General features: G+C 36.9%; 1 protein-coding gene across 2 annotated transcripts in view; it reads left to right on the plus strand.

Annotated features, from left to right (window-relative positions):
• Positions 1–23006, plus strand: part of LOC145662694 (dynein axonemal intermediate chain 7-like) — a 450989-nt gene that overhangs the window by 330893 nt on the left and 97090 nt on the right. For both annotated transcript variants that reach the window (XM_081728534.1, XM_081728535.1), the window contains exon 10: positions 22850–23006. In XM_081728534.1, the coding sequence (XP_081584660.1) occupies positions 22850–23006 (157 nt within the window). The remainder of the gene's footprint in view (positions 1–22849) is intronic.

Raw genomic sequence — 23006 nt, forward strand, 5'->3', positions numbered from 1 at the left:
CCAGCAGGAACGTAAGTGTTCATAACCGGATAGTCCGTAGTTGGCCACAATTGCGGTTCCTAACCCTTGGGGATTAAAATTAGAGCACCAGGAGTGATTAAATAGGTTGGAAAATTCAGGTAAAGCCACTTCCTGAGTGAAAAATATATCTATCTCTGCTTTACGTATGAAATCACTCACAGTATGTTGCTTAACAAAGGAACTTAAACCGTTTAAATTTAGAGTGGCGATACGAAAACTATACATTTGGATCCACCGAGAAAAAAATTGTAGAAAAGAGAAAGAAGAGAACATTATAGAGAGAAGGGATATTGCGAAGGATCCGATGCACTGTCAGTCCCTTTCCTAGGGCGAGACTTTGAACGGGTACGAGTGGACTCTACAAAATAACTATCTTGAGTCTTTATTAATTTCAAAGAAAAAACACTGTCACCACTTTGTTTTCTTTTTTCTTGTGCCGGATTTGGAACAAAAACACATTTTTACTTGCACTAAGGTACAAGCAATACAAACAACCACATCACTGAGGAAAGCACTAGCACTAGTAGGTGATGCGGTGACACTACGTGGGGCATCAGAAGGGGACATAGAGGTGATAGTTGTCACATCAGATTGGCGGTGCACAGAGGGAGCTTTATCACTGTTGAGCACACTTTGGTCAGAAAGAGAACATAAACCTGTATCTGGTTTCTTTGGAGGATCAACAATATGGTCATCACTAATGAGGGTCTCTTCAATATTCACTGTGCCGTTGGCAGAATCAATAGTATCACAAGTCGACGGAGCTGTATGCATCATGGAATCACAAGGAAGGTGCACGGGAGTGTCGAGCGATTTGACAGCAGGAATGTCACGAGGCGAGGTCAAAATAGAGAAGGTGTTGAAATTACGTAATTCTGGTGTAGGTGTTGCTGACGGAAGATTAACAGGAGCAGGGCGTAACAAAAGGGAAGATCGGAGTACGGTACGAGAGGACAGATTAAGGGTACTAGAGCGACGCTTATCACAATCTTGGAAAAAATGTAGAGGACTATCACGGAAATTGCATGTCTTGATTTCACCATTATAAGTGACCCACAACCGTAAACCTGCGATTGTCACACAGGAAGGTATGGAATGCTTAATATTCATGCGTATCAACTTCCTGCCAGTACGAATTTTATAAATGTGACGTGCATCATAGTATCCGTCTTCAATATATTGCACCTGGCCGTACTTAGAAAGCACACTGATGATTTTAGCATTATTAAGTTCACTAGGACATACATGTAGTTTAGCTAATTGCGACATATTACTAGCAGAATCAAGCTCCAGAACAAATTCGCTGTCATCATCTTTGTACACCACTTTACCCTGTGAATCACGTAGTATTTGCTCATAAGTAATCTGGTTTAAGACTTTAATATGCAATATTTTCCTGTTGAAGTCCATTTCTATTGAGATAACCTGGTCCGCGGATAATTTGAAGGTTAAAGCAATACATTCATGGAGTTTAGTAGACGTGGGACGATTACTGACAGGACAAAAATAAATTCGTATAGTATCCACTCATAAACGAACCATGTCGCAAAACCGTTATCAAAAGACCAAAAGAATAGCACTGGATCGTAATAAAGAAGTTCACAGTCCAATTCCACACAAAAATGTGCAAAACACGAGGAACAAAAACGAAGCGTTCGCAGCTAGACACAGTTTACAAGCACACACCAGACGAGCGATGTGAACACTGCGACTGCACAGACCGAACTCTACACTATCGGGCCACTTGAAATTACAAGCCAAATATTACTTACTTTAACCCTGATCTTTGGAACGAACTGGCTTCTTCCTGCAACGTTAATTGCACCAAAGTGCACAACAAAATCCATTTATTCGACGGCCTAAAGAGAAATTAGTACCCACTAATAAAGGAGAAACATACAATCCAGGGAAAAATAGAAAAATAAAACATATTTTGCAGTAATTTCGCCATGCAAGTTCAGAAGCACACAAATAATAATAATAATAATAATAATAATAATAATAATAATAATAATAATAATAATAATAATAATAATAATAATAACAACATATTATAAAATTGAAAGTAACTATGTTTGTGGCTCCTAATCTCTTGAACCACTCGACCGATCTCTATCAAATTTTCAACATTCATAAGGTTCGGGCCTGAGAAGCTTTTCTATTATTTCATTTTAACGGTAGAACTTAGGGGGAGGAGGAGGGCAGGAGGGTTGATATATAAAAATGAATAAAACGCAATAACTCTTGAACCACCAGACCGATCTCTATAAAACTTTCAACATAGATAAAGTTCGGATCTGGGACGACGTTTATCATTTCATTTCAGTGCAACGTAGGGTCCGGAGAGAGGGAGATATATGTACAAAAAATTAAAATGAAAGTGACTGTCTTTGTGACTTCATCACTATTGAACCACCAGACCGATCACGATTAAACTTTCAACATAGATGAAATTCAGGACTAAGATGGTATTTATCTATTTACTTTGACGATATAGCTTAGGTTTGAGAGGAGGGAGGGTTAAAAAATAAAACTTGATAACTCGCGAAACAAAGGATTAATCTCGATCGAATTTTTAACACAGGTGAGGTTCGGACCTGGAATGATTTTTATCATTTCACTTTCACGGGAGAAATTGGGGAGGGGAATGGGAAAGAAAGATATATGTATATAAAAATAAAAAAACTTAATGACTCTTGAACCACCAAACCAATCTCGATCAAATTTTCAACCTTGATGAAGTTCGAACCTGAGATGGTTTCTGTCATATCACTTTGACGGCGTAACTTAAGAGATGGGGAGGGCAAGTGACATTTAAAAAAGAGCGAAAAATGAACGGTATTAGTGGCGAATCTATAATTTTCGGACTCGCTAAGATTAACAGTGACACATCTGATGCTGTTTAAATCCAAATTCAGCCCCGCAACTTGGAGGAGGGGGAGACATAATAATGATCGAAATAACCAATATCAGTGTCGAATTCATAGTTTTCCGGCTCACTGAGATGAACAATGACACTACAGATGCCGTGTCCCACAACATAGGGTGCGGAGGGGATATATAAAACTCATCAAAAATGACCGATGTCAAGGATCGCTTTAGTAATACTAAGCAATGACTGAGTAACGGAACATATCACTATTTTTTCTCAATTTAACCCAACGAAGCGGGTAGTTGATAATAATAATAATAATAATAATAATAATAATAATAATAATAATAATAATAATAATAATAATAATAATAATAATAATAATAATAATAATAATAGACAACTATACTGTGAATGTGAAAATGTATCATTATTACTATTATTATTATTATTATTATTATTATTATTATTATTATTATTATTATTATTATTATTATTATTATTCGCGCACTTTTGAATTTGCAAGTCGAAATTACTGCAAAATATGTTTTATTTCTCTAATTTTTACTGGATTGTATGTTTTTCCGTTATTAGTGGGCATTCATTTCTCTCTAAGCGGTCGAATAAATGAATTTCGTTGTGCACTTTGGTTCGTTCCAAAGACCAGGGTTAAAGTAAGTAATATTTGGTTTGTAATTTCCGGTGGCCCGATACATACTGTGTTTGCTTGTTGAAGTGATAGACGTGTCTTCGCTCTGTGCAGCAAGCTCTGACGTGTTTAATTTCAACGCTGCTTTCCTTAGCAATCAGGTTTGTTGTTTTTTCTTCTATTTTTTCTGTTATTTTTGTGAGTGAATTAGTTGAATGAACCATGTCGTTAAAAAGGGTAAATACCCTTAAATATGATTTTGGTGGTGTTTCGCAGCGACCAAGTACCTTGAGTTTGCATCAGTGGCTCACTGATAACTTCAAGTTTTCTGTTGATGATGTATTAAGTGTCGAAATGGATGTTTATCGCAAATTGTTATGTGAAACTTCGTGCCGAAGAGCTTTGTGAAACAGTTTTACGTACTTCTGGCGGAACTGTGTACTATACTGATACAGATGGGAAACATCCAGTACCAGTTTTGTGGGCTGATGTGCAAATTGTAACAGTTAAGTTGCTTTGTAAGCCAGTGGAACTTGACGATGTTGAAATTAGAAGAGTTCTTGGGGACTATGGTGTTATTTCTAAAATTTCAGATGAACTCTATTCTGCTGATCATGTTTACCTATACGAACCGGGCGTAAATTAATACGAATGGAAATGAAACGACCTATTCCATCGTTCGTTGTAATCCAAGGACAAAAGTTTTGTGTTATGTACCCCAATCAGACCCGAACATGTCTCAGGTGCAATGGGGCAGGTATTCTAATTGTCCCCTTTGAGTTCCCAGTAATCCCAATACTTATACAGCTAAGGTAGCCCCTACATTTCGCACTAATAATTCTGCAGATCATCTCATGCTTAAATTTGATAGTTTGCCCATTACTTCCCGAAATTGGAAGAAACCCACCATCAGTGTATCATGCTCATTTGACCCAAGTATGCCTACAGCAGATGCAACTCACTTTCCAGAACTACCAAACACGAGTGTTTCCTTTGAGCCGAACAATGCCAATAGTGTCTTTTCAGAATTGCCCGTACGCGCGTGTCCTAGTTCTTCCACTGAAAAAACAGATGCCTCACAGTAGTTACAAATTACATCTGATGTCCCCTTGTCTAATTCTTTTCCTGATGTTGAACCAGTTTCTGGAGAACAGGACTTCTCATCGATTACGTCGGCTTCTACGACAGTTCATCGCAACGAGTGCTGTACTTCTGGTTCCCAGGACAAATTTTTTGTTCGTTTGAGAATATGCTTCGTGTACCACCCACCACATCCCAGCCTAGTGAGATGCAGGCTGCTTCTCCTATCACGGACTTCAATTTAATTAGTGACGAAATCGAAATTGCCGCAAGCGTACGAAACGTAGTGAACTGAGTCAAAAACTGTGAAAGTGACCCGAACACATCTATTCTGTCTACAAATTGATACTATGTCATAATATCATTGTTGGTGCATGTGTTATGTTTCAATGGCTTCAGATCAATTGTGTTACGATAAGTTAGTATCTCCTATACTGCGTTAGATTGACTTGTATGTCGTTTCGATGTTCTACGCTTCCCTCCACAGTTTTACTTCTTTTTAATTATGCTGTTATCTTTATTTTCTTCGCTCTTTCTTTTGTATTGGTGGTGTTATGTGCTTTCTAGTGTGATGATGCTTAAAATTGCTACGATTAACATTAATAACTTGCAAAATTCTGTCAAACAATCTGCTCTTCGTGACTTTTTGCATATAGAATGTATTGATGTTTCCCTTTTACAAGAAGTTGGTCTTTTTGAACTGAATCTCGGTCCAACCTATAGTGTAGAAAATAATTTTGACAATACTGGCACAGGTACAGCGATTGTTTTTCGCGATTCAACAAGTTTCTCTTCTACTGTATTCCATCCATCCGCTCGAATAATACGTGGTAACCTAGGCAATATCAATCTTGTCAATCTTTATTCTCCGAGTGATTCACAAACTCGAACCAGGCGAAATACTTTCTTTTCGCAGGACGTTGCTCTGTCGCTTGGACCCAATGTTGACAGGTTAATTTTGGCGAGAAACTACAATTGCGTTTTAAGGCTTGAAGATCAAACGCCGAGATTTAACTACTGCCATGCTCTCCAGGAATTAGTGAATGGACTTCATTTATGGGACACATGGATGTGTCTGAAGTCGCAAGCACGGGATTACGCTTACTTATCACACCCGAGTGAGTCACACCTTGACCGCATATATCTCCCATATTGGTGCCATGCATTAAGTACGTTGAAATTGCCCCCACCTCCTTTTCTGATTACTCAGCTTATATTGTATCCTTCACCGTTCCTGATCTAACTGTTGAACGAGGTCGCGGTTATTGGCAATTCAACACATCGTTATTGGAAGACGATCAATTTTGTGCTGAGTTTCAATCCAAGTGGCATTACTGGCTTAGACAACGTCAATACTTTCCCACTGTTAGTGATTGGTGGCATGCTTATTTCAAACCACGATTTGCAAGTTTCTGTCGGTGGTACTCAGCTGAAAAGACCAGAGATCTTCGTAATCTGCTTTACTTTTATACCAGGTGTTTGCGTGTTGTTCGCTGTGCTGCTTTTTCTGACTTCACTATGTTCTCTCAAGTTAAGCGTTATCAAGCCTTGCTTCTCAATTTGCATTGCCGCCGTGTAGATCAGAAGCAAGGTTCCAATACTAGATAAAGAGCCATCGTTACTTTATATGCTCAAAGAAATCAAACGAGGCCAAGGAAAATTGATCCCTCGAATCACTGATGACGAAGGATATTTTCATCAGGATGCTGCTTCCATTAAACATGTGTTTTGGTTGCACTACTCCAAACTTTATGGTATGGTTAACAGTACTCCAACGTCTGAGGAATTTTCTACACTAATCTCTGCTCTTCTTGATGATGCTGCAGAGCAATCTCTTGTTCGACCTTTCAGTATAGAAGAGATACAGCACGCTGTCCTTGCAGCTCCCAAAGGTAAATCTCCAGGGCTCGATAGAATATCTCCAGAATGGTTTATCAATGTTTTCCCCCTCATTGGTGAAATACTAACCTATACAGTTAAGGAGTATTTCAGTAATAACCCACAGCGACTGTATCGTTTCCCAAGTGTTACAGTATTTATACCTAAGCAAGCACATCCCACAAGTGTTAGTCATTATCGCCCTATCACTCTCCTCAATTGTGATTACAAGTTATTTGCCCGTTGTTTAAGCAACAGACTCAGACTCTATATTGATATTCTCGCTGGACCATTTCAATATGCAAGAGTAGGTGCGAAGAAAATATACCACGTACTTCAAACTATTCGTGATGTTATCGCAAATTTTCACTCACACTACTCGTCATGCCTTGCTTGCCTTAGATTTTAACCAAGCCTTTGATCGTGTAGATCACAATTTTTTGTGGTCATTATTGAAGCATATGAACGTTGAAGACATTGGTTCGTTGGATTTGCGTTCTGTATGATGGTGCGTAATCAAAATTGAAAGCCAATGGGTTCCTTACTACACCTTTTCAACTCAAACGCAGCGTCAGGCAAGGATGTCCATTAAGCATGACTCTTTTTGTAATTTCTATCTGTCCCCTACTATACAGAATCGCAGAACATATCCAAGGCCCTAATATTTGTAATGTTCCTGTCAAGGTGTATAGTTTTGCTGATGATGTGCATGTTTTCCTTCGTGTCCACACAGCATTTAGCAATAGTTGAAGATTGCATTCAAGAGTACTCTGAACAGTCAGGAGCACTTCTTAATAGACTGAAAACGAACCTCATGCCATTAGGAAATGGTTCTACAAATGCGTTTATAAATTTTCCTCAAGCAGTGAAGAATATGAAAGTACTTGGCATTTATTTTTCCTGTAACTTGCATGAGAGTATAGCAAAACAATTTGACGTTTTTCTGAAGATACGATCTGTTTTACATCAGCATAGATCTCGTAATCTCTCGTTGATATCTAGGGTCTACTTTGCAAATACATATGCCTTTCCAAGTTGTGGTACATCCGTCAAATTCTGCCTATGCCTACACCTTACATTCAGAAGTTCACCAGCATTCCAAACTGGTTTGTGTGGACAGGTATGATTTTTCGAGTACGCTATCCAATTTCATGTCTACCATATAGTGCCGGGGGACTGAACTTGCTACATGTTGCCAGCAAAACGAAACCCTTACTTTCCTACAGGGGATTCCAAAACTTCAAGGGATTGGAGATCACCTCTGCACTACGCTCCTTTCGTCTCTCGTAGCTACTAATGATGGATTATTACCAGTGAACTTATCTATGATTCCTACCGACTTCTGCTATTTTAAAGATGTCATATGTAATTATTTTTATTTGTCTGTCAGTGGCCTGCAAAACTTACCTCAAACAGTAAAAATTCTCTACAAATTGTTTCTACAACAACAACCCAGCCAACGTCATCATATAATTTCCAAATTCCCATCTAGGAATTGGCAACGAATTTGGAGGAACATTTCATGTAATTTTGTGTCCACCTCATCTCGCTCGTTATGGTACAGATCTGTTAATAACATAATAGATACTAAGGCTAAACGACATCATCTTCAAATTACAGATGACAACCACTGTCATATTTGTGGGAAAGTTAATACTTTGGAACATCGTCTCACTACCTGTAACGAATCGATCTCAGTTTAAAATACTTATCGTGAAAAAGTTCAGTATTTGTGTAAAATAAGCTTGGTTAGCATTACTGTTCAAATGATCTTGTTTCCTGATTTTAGATTTTTTTCCTACAGAGAAGAAAAATTCTGTTGTTTGGCTAACTGCTAATATTGTAGAATTTATTCTGTCACCTAGGTTACCTCAAGCACATCACACATACAAGGATTTTCTGTGTTCACGATATGGTAAATTCCCACCACCAAGAAAGAAAAAAACTCTTTGCACATTACCTAAACTACTTATTGTATGGACGCCCGCTATAATTGACATGTACATTTTTGTTAATTTTCCCTACTATACATTGACTTTGTACCAATGTACACAGCGTGTACCAATGTGTAACTTTATTTTTGTATTTTGACATAATATGTAACGTTAATTAATAACAATAAAAAGTTATTAAAAAGATAGCGTAGTGGTAACGTAATAGCCTTATGAATAATATAGCTGTCTAACATAGCTTCAAATCCTGTTCAAGTCGAAGTTAATTTTTTACAAAGTGATTGTGAAGAATCGACTTATCATACTGGAGAAGCAATACCTAAGAATGTGGAAGAAAACACCTGTATCATGATAGAGACGATTTACGAACGTTGGTTGGGAAAGGGCAAGGGAATTACCAGGACATTCCAAAGACATCATTGATCTGCAATATACATTTTTCATGTTGTCGTTCTCAGAAAGAAACACTACACCATTTGTTAAACAAAGTTTGGCTACAGCAATCGGTGGTGTAGTGGTATTACCTGACCAGCTAACGAGTACGGGTGGCCAGTTTTCGAACTAAAATGCAAGCAGCAGTGTTTCTAACCGGAATACTTGTAATCAATCTATCACAGTTCTTTTTGCACTGTTCGTAATAAACCACTTCACGCATATGCTCAAGTCAGGTGCAGGCCCAGGGGGGGAGATCGGGGCGATTGCCCCGAGAATAGGATATTTTTTATTTTAAAAATTAAACCTAAGAAATTTCACCTTTGTAGTATAAATGTAAAATAAAACCTAAAATAGGTAGGCCTTACTTTTCTTTTGTTTTACGTTGCAGAAGCAAGAAATTACTTACATTGGCTTTCTTGCTCAAAAAAATTTCCACCTTCGAAATAGCAGGTGGCCATTTCTGTTCTAGAAATTGCTGACAATAGCTATTTCTCCTTTTCTAAAGTTTTTTTGGAATACACCCTTACCTTGATTTGACTTCGAACGACCACCCCCCAAACATTCAGCCTGTATCCGCCATTAGCTCAAGTTAAGACAAACAGTTTCAAAAGTTATTGAAGTTATTTGCAAAACATCTTAAGTAATAAGCAAAAAACGTCAACAACAAAAAATGTAACTCCTTATTAACTTGCGAACAAGCTAACGAGAGCAGCGTTTTACAGGTTGCTCCTGTTTTATAATGAAATCGAATAAAACGTAATCAATTTTTATACAATCTTTTTAATACACGGTAGAAGCTCACTGAATTGTCAATTGTGTTGTGTTGTTCTTAAATTGGTAATTTCCATTTATATATCACTATTCACAATACATTTGCATAATTGCAGGAATGGTTCACTACAATCACATAACTTACTGCTTTCTTTATTAAGCGGAAAGAGATTAGGCTATGCATAACATCTAAACTGCAACTTTTATAAACTGTTGGATACACTGCAGAGTGAAACTCTCCGCTCCCTTGTCTCACCGAGCTTGCCAAGAAACTGGTGTAAACACAAGAGCAGCGCCATCCTCCCAAAACCGCACTGCTATCCTAGTCATTTAAGAGTGCTAGACTTGCAAATGGAAAACCTTCTTGGTTCGATTCCCCATCATTTAGTATGATTTTTTCACAAAAAATAATGGCTGCAAACAGAGATTCATCTTGTGATGGAGAACTTACGAACTATCACTGGCGATAATTCGAGTAAGCAGCATGTCCGTTCTACATCATACACTGCAATGATAAGTATGTTTCATATTTATATTCGTCTCCCTCCCTCTCTCTCTTTCTTCACGTTTCCCATCCTGCCTTTGCATCTTTCGCTTCTCCCCCTCTCTCTTTCACGCACACACGCACTTCATGTTCCAAAGTAAAAAGGAAGCAAGAGCGTAATATACCTGGTTTGGAGAATCTAATAAACTGGGAACTTCGGCGTCTTGTTTTTCGTGCTCTGGAAATAACATCTCCAGTCTGGTCATCTTTGACAGAAATACTCTTTAAGCGCAAGGAAATAAGTAAAATCTCTTTTTTATCATCTGAGTTACCGAGTCTCGGTCGAATTACCGGGGCACTTTGGATTTGAATCCTCGACCCAGTGGTGGTCTATACCATCCGACTGACTTGATGATCCTTTTGAGCTCTACCGTGTTCATTCTATATGTGCAAATTACGTTTTATCCGGAAGAATTGAAATCAATGCTGAGTGTTCTTAACAGATACATCTTCGGAAGAGACTAGAAAATGGTAACCTCTTTGGTTATTTGAAAAAAAATATTTATACTAGTTCGACACAAAATTTGTTCCCATTCTATAATTCGATGTGTTTTATTCACGTTGAAATTTAAAACATGCTACGTTTTTGAGGAACATAAACTTTTCCTTTCGAACATTTGTAACTTTTCATTGCGATACAGTTTGGACTTTTAATAGGGAATTTCCGATAGAAATTTACCAGTAAAATAACACCCTTCAATTTTCTTTCTTTTTCTTTTCTTTTCGTTTTTTCTTTTTTTGTGTGTGTTTCCCTGTTTATTTTTCATTAGTAGTATGAAATGTAGGATATAACCAACGCTATCTACTGGGTATATTAGAATGGGTCTTTTATCAGTACGTCCAAAGTACACTACCGAATTTGCAATCGACCCACGCGGAAACAAAGCATGTGTGTTAAACTTTTCACATTATCCTAGATGTGTCTCGGAGATATACACTTCTACTGGAACTTGAGTATGGTATCCATTATGAAAGTGACATAATGAATGTTTAAAGCATCTTCTATATATTCGAATGGTTCTGAAAAAAATATGTAAAAACAAACGTTACTTCTATATTACTGTTGGATTTCTGGAAACGGAACTTTATAATTTTAGGTTCTTTTCTTAGTATGTTTGAATTCCACAGTTTTATCTGTTTTCCCTTTATTTTTCTTCTTCTCCTCCCCTCTTCTCTCTCTCTCTCTCTCTCTCTCTCTCTCTTTCCTTCCCTGCCTTATTTTTGAATCTCTGTGTAATGGACATTTATTGGTTTCAATTTTTCATTGTGTTTGTTTCAGTTTCTCCATACATCAACCTATGAATCTGTTTTCGTCTCCGTTTTGTTATTTCATTTTATCGAAGCTAATATATGTCTAGTTTGGAATTAGAATTGCGCTCATGTTGTTAGGTAATTTTAGCATAGAAGAGAAGAAAGGAGGAGAGAGAGGGGGTCTCTTTACTTGACACGATTATTGGATAATAAGGTGTATATTGGGTGGCCTAACTGCACCACGTTAGCTGTCGCATTTTTTTTGATGCGGAGTGTACAAGAATATATAATGTTTTCCATCCATATTCAGTCGCTCGTGTATCATTGAGCAATATCTTGGCTCAAAGAACGTACACTGTCAAATAATGAATGCAAGATACCAGTTTTAACATACACACGCAAGGTGATGGCCTTTCGGACTTAATCATTGAGATATAAGACACCTTCTTGTTCTGAATAACCAAACTCAAACCTACCTTCTCTACGATGTAACATGGATGATACTTTGTGGTTGAAGACTCCAACTTGCCCGAATTGGAATGGATTCATACAGCTGATGACAAAGAAGAACAGTAACTCCGAAACATCTCGAGTAGTGATTCTACCTTTCATCAATCCATCTAACAAGCTATATATTCGGCGCTTATGTTTGGCAGCAAAGAATGTGCAGGAAAGAAGCAAAAAAATTGGTTACTCACTTTTGATCAACCTTTGAATGCTAAAACATGTGATATTGTAGCAGTATGTAGAAATTTTGGTGAATTACCGTCGGTGGTTGTTAGACTTGGGGTTTTCCACACATTAATTCATTTTTGGGAGTAGTTGCATATATGATGAAAGGTAGTGTCATTGAAGAACTTTGGTCTTGTGTGTAAGTTGGTAACTCCATTCCGCAGATGGTAACAGGCCATTCTTACGCTCGTGCTTTGCGAGTTCGTTTTTTTAACACAGCAATTGCAATATATATATACAGGGTGATTCATTAAGAACGTACCAGGGCTATATCGCAGCTAATACTGCACGTAGAGCCTTCAAACAAAAAATTGCATTACCAAATCGCATGTGTAGAATGTAATAAAAATAGTAGCGAGACCAGTGACGTCTCGTGAATACCTACAACGAGGAGCAACTTTAAAATTTGAAATAGAAAGTGGTATAACTGTTGGAATTGTTCGAAAGGACATTAAATGTCATGCAACTTTTAGAGGACAAACTTTGTCATATCCTTTCCCATTTCGCCGCTAGAGGCGATACTGCAGACTTGTATCTGACTACCCGTAGCAGGACTTTATCTCAGCTAATAATGCACATAGAGCCGTCAAACAAACAATTGAACTACCAAATCGAATGTGTAGACGTCAATAAAAATAGTATCTACACCAGTGGCGTATCGTGAATATCTAAGCGGGGGTCATCTGCAAAATTTGACATAGAAAAAGTTGGTTGTGCCTCCATTGAAACAAGCGCACAATGGGAGAAACGTCGAGAGGAAACACATTAGCATTCGTTGGCAGTAACACGGTCGCATTACGAGTTCAAAGTCAGATGATTCACATTATTGCATGTTGCGATTTATTTATCATTTACATTTCAACCTTTCGTTAATAATGCTAACTACATAAGTATAGAAAACTAGCCACGTATTGTACTTTGCTTGTTCAAAACTCTTCCACAACTAGTTAGTTCCTATAACTGCTTTTCCTTGTCAATCAGTGATGAAACTTTTCCGGAAAATTTTCCGATTCATAAAAACATACTGCACTTATTCGTGCATCATTGTTTATTCGTGATGTGAAGTGGAAAATTTTCTTCTATATTTTCCCGGAAAATTTTCCGTTCTAAACAAATATCAGTGATCAAGTAACAATTCCTCAGTAATCATAAAATTGATTGAATTCGTGTATAGAAATGTTAAAAAGTGAAAGATCGTTTAAAGAATCTGAAAATTTTCATGACTCAGACAATTTTCAATACTATGTAGGAACAAGTGAAACAACTTTTCACGAATCGAAAAATTATCTGTCCGGTATGTAAAAATTGAAAAACTTTTTATTAGTCGCAAAATTTTCATCATTTTGAAGCAGAAAGTAAACCAACTTCTATCTAAATTTTTACTTCCGAACTTAAAATATTAGAAAATTTTCTGGTTTCCGAAAGCTAATTGGAAAATTATAATTTGTTGCTAACTAACTTTCCTCTACAGAAATTCAATTTTGTAGCTCAATGTGCAGTGAAATATAGTGGAAAATTTTCCACCTAAGATCAGTGTAGATAATATCCAAAACTGTCCGGCTTATGAAAAGTTTTTTCCACTTGTTTCTGCATCGTAATGAAAATTTTTCGATCCATGAAAATTCCTTTTACTTGTTTCTACCGAGCAATAAAACCTTCCGATTCATAAAAAGTTGTTTTACTTTTTGCTTCAAAATGATGAAAATTTTACAACTCATGAAAAGTTCTTGATTTTTTTTTCATAGAAGACGGACAATTTTTCAATTCATGAAAAATTGTTTCACTTGTTCTTACATAGTACTGAAAATTGTCTGAGCCATGAAAATTTTCAGATTCTTTAAACGATCTTTCACTTTTTAACATTTCTATACATGAATTCAATCAATTTTATTATTACTGAGGAATTGTTACTTGATTACTGATTTTTTTTAGAACGGAAAATTTTCCGGAAAAATATAGCGGAAAATTTTCCACCTCACATTACTACTTGTCATATATATTTCTTCCGAATTTCAAAACTGTTTCTACTTTCCCATTAATAAGCTATTTAGTATCAAACTTGTTGTCTCATACTTTTCTTCCTAAATATAGTTTTCAGTGAGATTCCACCTCAGTCAGCATATTGTGATCTCATACTTCTGCGTTTTTTCTTACTATTCGCACTCAAAAAACTTCTTCTCGACATAACTATTATCATATATGCTTTAATACTTATCTTTATTTAACTTTTATCATACCACGGTACTCAGGAGCTCCTTCTTAGCGTACGGGCCTTTGGCGTAGAAGACCCGGATCCGATTTCCGGCGGGAGCTCATATGGTTGGATTCCACGTTAATCAGTAGGTCCACGTCTCATATAGCCTCGCTGCTGAAAGAGACGTTAAACTTAAAATCAACTCAACTCAACCACGGTACTCAGAACACAACTCCTTCATAGAAGACAAGTTTCAGACACAATGTAACAACATATATAACATTCATATGCTCGTTCTATTCCCTCTCATCTTTCATACAATACTTTCAGCTGTCATCTTTTTCCTCTCAACGCAAAAATTTGGGAGGGGACGTGTCCCCCCTGTTTCCCCGCCAGAGACTCTCGAGATTAAAATATATGTACATCTCAAGCTCAGGGAGGGGGAAATTGCCTGCTTGCCCTTCCCAAATGACGACACTGCTCGTGAGAACTGCGTAACCGTAATCCGAACCACATGAGATCCCGCCAGGAATAATCAAGCATGGGTCTCCTGCGCCGGAGTAAACGTTAGAGACAAAAGGAGAAAAGACTGTGATTTTGGATTTTGTTATATATATTGCAACGTACTATATAAAAAATTTCTTGCACTGAAACATTAATGCTATTTATCAGTAAAAGAAAAAAAAAACAACTTGCATACACAGGATTCGAACACTGTTAAAATAAACGTTGGTACACGAATCCATTATGTTATCTACTGACGAAGAGCATATGTCAATTAACCTCTTCCGTTTGTTTCTGTTACTGTTCTGTTGATGGTGTGCTTCCCATAGGCTTTAATCTCGTATCAGGTATTACGCCTTTTTTTACTTTTATCATCTTTTTTTATCACATTTCATGATTGTTTTCTACGTGTCACTTGAATATTTACTTAGATGCAATGTCCAGATGGTCTATTTCTATTAGAGAATATACATGTTACTCTGTAACAGAATGGAGGGAAAATAAATTTCCCTTGTAAGGATGTAGCTTTTACTTTTTGGACTTGACTCTAGAAGATAATCTGAGTTTTTGTAGTCAGAAGTGTACCTCGTACATATTTTGAACATAAAACTAATAAGGCTATATATCCCTCAAGTTATTTCTCTTTCAATAGAACAAAAGATACATATTTGTTAATGTTATCCGGGCTTCCACATTGAGAAAATTTGTCTTATTAACTACTAAAAAATGAAGTGGTACAAGATTGTTTGCTTTTATTTATTTATTTATTTATTTATTTATTCACATCCTTCTTAAAGAAGACGAGGTGGTACAAGCTAACAAAATCCGTATGCCACGCACTTTTCACAAAAAAGTGTAATTATGTTCCTTATTGCATATCATGTTTCCTTTTCCATATCCAGTCCACAGACTTACGAGACAATTCTATAAGTAAAGACAAATTGCATTCTATTAGTATTGACACCACAGATAGTGTCTGCATAAGATGCTATTTTTCTTCGTATTTGCCGGTTTTTTTTTTTTTTTTTTTTTTTTTTTTTTTTTTTTTTTTTTTTTTTTTTTTTAATGTTACTTATATCGTTCGGAAAGTTATTATTCCAACTGAAAGCAGCTTTAAGTTAATAATGGAACCAGAAACCCACCGCTTTCAACAATACAACGCTTCAACTTTTTTTTTTTTTTTTTTTCAATATCTTGCCCACAGTTTGCGTTATATTACTGATTCATTACTCTTACAAACTAATGCAGACAGCAAACCAGTGCCGTAACAATGGGTGGTGCAAGTAGCCAAGGGGGCCCCGTCGAACCCATTAATTACTCAGTAGGCTACTGATTTTATTGTTAATTTTTTAAATGTAGGAGAAAATCATTGTCAATTTTAAAATTGCCACCAATTTTAATTATATATATTGTTGTTGTTGTTTCTTGCTTTTGGAGCCTCGCTAAACCCGTTTATTACTGAATACTTACATTATTATTTACTTCCTATGTATGGGAAAAATCATTGTCAATGTTAAATTTGCCACCAATTTTAGTAACATTTTTTGGGGGGAACCCCCAAGCCAATAGGGCTATTTCTTATGTATGAGAAATAATCATTATGGTGAAATTCTAAATTACTAGTAACTTGCGTAACGTTTTCTTCGTTCTTGGAATTCCTAGACCCAGGGGCCCTGCTAAACCCGTTTATTACTCGGTACTGAATACTTATATTCTATTATTTATTTTTTATGTGAAGAAGTTATCATGAAGTTATGTTTGAAGATGTTCGAAAATCTCATTTTTTTTTTTCAATAATCGTGGATACAACTTTGGACATAACAAAAACTGATCAGGTTAGTGTCATTCTTCGCTACGTTGCGTTGTTGTGAACTACGAAGAAGCGACATTAGAAATTAAAGAAAATTTCGTAGGATTTTATGCATTAGATAAGCATGGTGCCGAGAACTATAAACATCTTACTCAGCAACCAAATCGACATACAACGTTGCAGAGGGCAGGGATATGATGGAGCATCAGTGATGAGCGGAGTTTCTAGCGGTTTTCAAGCAAGAATTAGTAATACTACTCCAAACGCTCCGTATGTTCATGGCTGTGCGCATAATCTGGTCTCCACATACGTTTCCATTTTTTTTTTTTTTTTTTTGTTTTGTTTTGTTTTTCAAGGTATTTTCCTTTTTTCCGTTCTCGTAGCTCTTGGTGATGAAATACCTTCAAAATTAAAGAAGGAAACTCTAAAAAACATGTATAACTGGGTGGGAAACAAAACATATTGCTGTTACCAGAATGAAAGAGAGAACTGCTGATGTTCAAAAGTTCTTTGTTGCGATTTGTCTGACAAGTAAGAAACCAGATGAGTTGAGAGTAGCTGAGTCATTAAAGAAGACAGACATTTGAATTTCTGTTGATCCTAGTCATTTGGGAAAAGATCCTAATGTCCATGTATGTAACTTCCAAAAGTTTGCAGTCTTCTGATATTGATCTGCAAATAGGAGAGAAAAATCTGAAGAAATCACTTCAGCAAATGAAAGGTGTTCGGAGAATATGACGAGCTTGTAATATCTACAAAAAACCTGTGCTCAAAATTGAGTATTTCAGAAACATTTCAAGAGAAACACAAAAGGTTTGCAAAGAAATATTTTGATGAACTGACTACGGATAGTGGACTAAATGTATCGGAAGATACATTTCGTGACACTGTGTTTTATCTTAATCTGGATTGTATTGTGTCACAACTTAGTACCCGTTTCCACGGAATGGCTGAAGTGCTCAATAGCTTTTCTTTTCTCACTCCAGCAACATTGTTGTCTGCCTCTGTGGAAGACGTTTAGAAATCTGGATATGACTTTGCTACAAAGTACAGTAGTGGTCAGGGTTGTCAAATAAAAATAGTCAAAGTAGGAGAGTTTCAATTAGTATTATGGGAAGGGTTTTGATAAAAATGATCTAGTAATAAAACCTGATTCAGGCATCAAATAAAAAGAGTAATCATTTTAGACTGAAAGAAATATAAAAGTATGAACTAATACAAAGAGTTATTGTAAGAAAAATTAAATAAATCATACTTTTAAAACATTGGATTCAGGTTACTTAAACTTTTTTTTTTAAATCGTACTTCACGCTTGACTTAACTGCAATTATAATCTTTCTTTGGACTTTCGGAAAACTCATTGCAGCTTAAAGTCGAAGAGTTGATTGCTATTATAAGTTTAGCTTTCATCAACTGCGCAGAATATCTATTTCTTGTGTCAGCCCATTTCAAATTCATATGTGAGAAAATTCTTTCCACAAATAAATTTCAGGGTGGGATGTGTACGAAAAAGGAGACGATCTTAAATAAATTTAGCAACTCAGAGCTCTTCTGTAACAGCATTTGTCGTTTACTGCTCACACTCATGACGACTCATTAAAAATTGCGGTCTTTAACGTTATTGTCTGAGATAAATTTGTCATTTGGACAAATTACGGGTCTTTTGCCATCCCATATCGAAGCTCCCCGAAACGCGGAACAAAATCATAAAATAAAGGCCTGTTCCTTAAAATCTGGAACATTTGGGAACCCGGGTAGTGATGTAAGCTAAGATTTTCGACGGCAAATACCGGTATTCAGAGATTATAATAGGGCTGAAATAGGTAACCTTCGAACAATTCGGGAAATAACTTTATTCTTAGTGGAAAATGGGTATTCTATGTCCTTTTCTGATGTGCTTACCACATGTGTAATTTTTATAACAATACCAGTAAACGTGGGTTCTGCTGAACGCTCGTTCTCGAAATTAAAGCTTACAAAGAACTGTAGTACTTGAGAAGTAGTACCTCAGAACAAAGATTAACAAATATTGCTATATTAAACGTAAAACGAAAACAAAATTCAAGACTAAACATAAAGAAGATTGTTTTAGAATTTGTTGATGCTAAAGCTAGGAGGAAAAGCTTTTTGAAACATTATTATTATTATTATTATTATTATTATTATTATTATTATTATTATTATTATTATTATTATTATTATTATTATTATTATTATTATTTGTATTTTATGGTATTGAATCCATTACAATAAGTTTATTTTGAAATTGTTTCAGCAGTTGTGCAACATCCCTGATATCCCCCTTTTTCTTTTCTGTAAATAACACATGAATAACTATGTTACACTATGAATAACATCACTTCTTATATTTTTGTTTTCTCTTTAAAAACATGTCAATAATAGCTCTTTCATTTTGACTAATACTGAAAAGACATTTCACTTACTTTGCACGATAGATATGGTACTATGCTTTTTAAAAGCTCTGTAAAATTATCGTAAATTATGAAATGCTGTAGTATGTAAACAGGGTGCAAATTGCCGGGGGGGATGAGGGGCTTTCTCCCCTCAATCACATTTTGTTTGCCCCCCAAAGTAATCAACTGAAGTATCCCCACCGGGGATGCTCGCTTTCCCCCCCAAACCATGCTTAGTACAACGCCAAATTTCACTGATTTTTGTGGTAAGTTTAATCTGCTAGGCGTATTTCGAAATGAGCGATATAAACCATTCAGTTTTGGTCATTTCTAATTTTCCCATTAATTTCGCCATTGCTTAGTTGAATTATATTATTATGACTACAGTTGTTACTTGCAACCGTAACCTCGTATTGTTGAGTTCGTCGTTGTTCGTGAAATTTAATGTATTAATTGCGCACAATAAAATCACATATGGATTATAAATGCTCTTAGCAATTGGCGAAGAAAAACTAAACAAGTAGCTTTTTCCATTATACTTTGCGAAGGTCGGACGTGTCATATTCATCCTCCACATTTGTATCGATCATAATCTTGTTTTAATTTTTGTTATATTTCATTTTAGTTTGCAAGTTTGCATAATATTCATAATATTCAATAAATAGAACAAGTGGGCTTAATAAAACTTAAGCGAGCTATTATTGCCTGGACATCACTGTCTTTTACAGTTTACAGAAATGAACTTTGCAAACTGCACTCAAAATCTGAGTTATATATTATCTCTTGGCTAATGTTAACATACATGCTGGGAATGCGTCCGTAGTGAGCAGACACGTTTGTGAAGGTAAGCGCATAATTGAAGATTTGTTTCAGCATTTACTAATACGACTTATTGTCCGTGTCTTATAAGCACTTCAAGTGGAGCGGGCTTTTTAAAGTTAACCCTTCAGTTTTCCGCCTTTCTTTTCGCTGTACAGTTTGCTGTCCACGCCAAAAATGCTGTCTGGAGAACTTCAATGTAATGTTTATACTTCGTTTGATAACGTAGCACATAGTGAATCAACTCAGCTGTAATCAAACAGTAAAGTAATTATAAGTGTTGATTTCCTGAGCTCCATCATAGAATCGATATTTGAAAAAAAAAAAAAAAAAACGTGAAGAATGTAGCATTAGGGAGGAGTAGAAGTCCAAGTTCGAAATTTGAATTTAGAGTTTTAAAATATTTGGCCTTCGATTTGATTTTGATGTCAGAAATTGGAAACAGCAACAAACCATTTCTCGTAGATTGTTTTTAAAATTAAGTCCAGTTTAACTGATAATTTTAGTGGTTCTTATAATACTAAAATACAGGGTGAGGCTTAAGTCGGTTAACACTTCTGTGCACATGAACAGCTTAGCATTCACACTCGGTTCATGGTATATGTTGTTCGGGTGGGTAATGGACCATATTGACGAGCGGTTGCCATGGCGGCCATCTTGGATCCGACTTTGGGTTTTTAAATGTGAAGGGGTATGTGAGGTATCATTTGACACGAGCTCAATCTCAGGAAAATAGCGGTGCAGTCCATTTTCACCTGCCGCTAAGAAGTTAAAGCGTCACAAAGGGTGAAAATTTGGCACTACAGCATGTTTTCTCTGTTCTACGTGATGTAAGATGTCGCTAACAATCCCAGAAGGAATCGAGATCGTGGAGAAAAGTGGTGGACGATCTACCAGGGTGATTGCGGCTGAATATAATGCATGCCACCCAGAGAGAGAGAGAGAGAGAACATGTCACACGTTGAGTGTTTAAGTTGTTGAAGAAGTTTCACGAGACGGGCTCGGTGCAGGATAATGATTGATCTGGATGCCCACGGAACACTACTGCCGACGACAAGGCGGCAGAAGTGTTGGTTACTGTTGTGAAAAGCTTTAAACGCAGTTCTCGTCTTGTGGCATCCATAACAGGAATCAGTCAGCTATCAGTGGTACAGGTGCTGCATGTGAACAAGTGGCACAAATACAAGCTGCAACTCCAGCAGCGGTTAACAGAGGATGATCCAGACAGGAGAGTGCAGTTTGATGAATGGGCCACAGAAAGGTGTGAGGAGCACCCTATGTTTCCACAGCGTGTTCATTTCAGAGATATTATTTTTCGTCCACGGAGAGATCAATAAACAAAATCACATATACTGGTGTGACAAAAACGCAGGTTGGCGCCAAGTAAGCAAAGACGTGGGTTGGGAAAACGTGATAGCGTGGTGTGGTATTTGGGGGACGCGCAGTATTGGACCACGTTTCATCCACGGCAGCCGCGCTGGTGAGAAATATCCTGATATGTTAGAGGATGATGTGTTACCTGCTCTTTTGAATGAGGACGGTGATTTCATATCCCTTTTCCAGCAAGACGGGGCTCCACCTCATTATGCGTTATGTTCAAGCCAATAGCTCTATAGACAATTTCCTGAACATTGGAAAGGGCGATGGGGACCGATAGAGTGGCCACCACAATCCACAGATCTTCCGCCGCTCGACTTCTTCCTCTGGGGCCATATCAAGAACCTGTTTTATCAAGAACCCATCTGTGATTTCCACCATCTGATGCAACAAATTCTGCAATGTTTTGAAACCGTCGACCCTGACATGCTGTTGCGAGTCCATGCGGATTGGCAGAGGCGCCGTGCAGTGTGTCTTCTTCAAGAATGACAGTACATAGCTGCCTGAGATCGAGCTCGTGTCAAATGATACCCTACATACCCCCTTCATATTTAAAAATCCCAAGTTGGATCCACGATGGCGGCTTCCAAGATGTCCGCCATGGGAACCATGTCGTGCAATATGGTCCATTAGCCACCCGAACAACATATACCATGAACCAAGGTGAACACCAAGCCGTTCTGCGCTACACGGGTGTTAACCGACTTATGCCTCACTCTATAGGTTTTCTTTCGCAAGGCTGTGTGTAATAACGCAAAGTGGAAGGTTTCAATATGAGCGGAAAAATTAACATATACTTGTGACCAGGGCTATCAATCTGCCGAATTATTAAGTAAAGAAACCTTAGAGAGCTACGAGCACAAAAGTGAGTACACATTCAGAAGGTTAGGTGTGGTGTGTGCATGTCAAAAAATATGCGTATACATAGTTATTGTCGTAGATATATTGAATTAATAAATCTCTTATTTATTACAAATGTCATATCATATTTATGTGTGTGAGGTAAGGCAATATTGTCACATTTTGAATTATTGTACCTTCAGATTCTTCGTTCCGTTGGCCTAATTTTGTCCCCCCCAATATAAATTATCTAATTCGCACACTGTAAGTAAATATATCCTCTCTATCTTGTGTTATTCCATTATTTAAGCTTACTTTTGGAGGTTGTGTGTGAGTGTGTGTAATATCGTGTTTGCTGCTTTTACTATTATATTGAAAATTACGTTTGCTTGTGGGGCCTCAAAATATCCTTTTGCACTGGGGCCCCAAAGAGTTTTGTTACGGCGTTGCTGTAAATTTCATAAGTTTTTTGTCATTTGCCAAGTGATGGAAAAGTACATTAAAAAGGACAGTAACTATACAGAAAAATGCCATCATGCAGATATGTATTTGTGATTTTCCTACCAATTTAAATGTAATTAAATTTCGCTTACTTATTGAGTTCCCGGAATCTTCTGCTTTCTGTATATGAAACATTGCAAAGGATAAATAGGCTTAAAATCTTCCATTCATTCCACTGTATATTATTTGGAGTCTCTTATCATAGTTCTAGAGCCTCGAGAATTAGAGCATATTGATTTTCATGAGAAGTATACACCTCCTCCGGCACCAGAACCAGGGCAGAAACGTACGCCTGAAGAAATAGAAGCGGAACTCAAGGAACAAGAGGAACTGCTACAAAAACTTGCACTGGTTACGATCAA

This window comes from Thermobia domestica, chromosome 10 (genome assembly GCF_964235325.1).
Source record: "Thermobia domestica chromosome 10, izTheDome1.hap1.1, whole genome shotgun sequence".
In the NCBI taxonomy this organism is placed as follows: Eukaryota; Metazoa; Arthropoda; class Insecta; order Zygentoma; family Lepismatidae; genus Thermobia; species Thermobia domestica.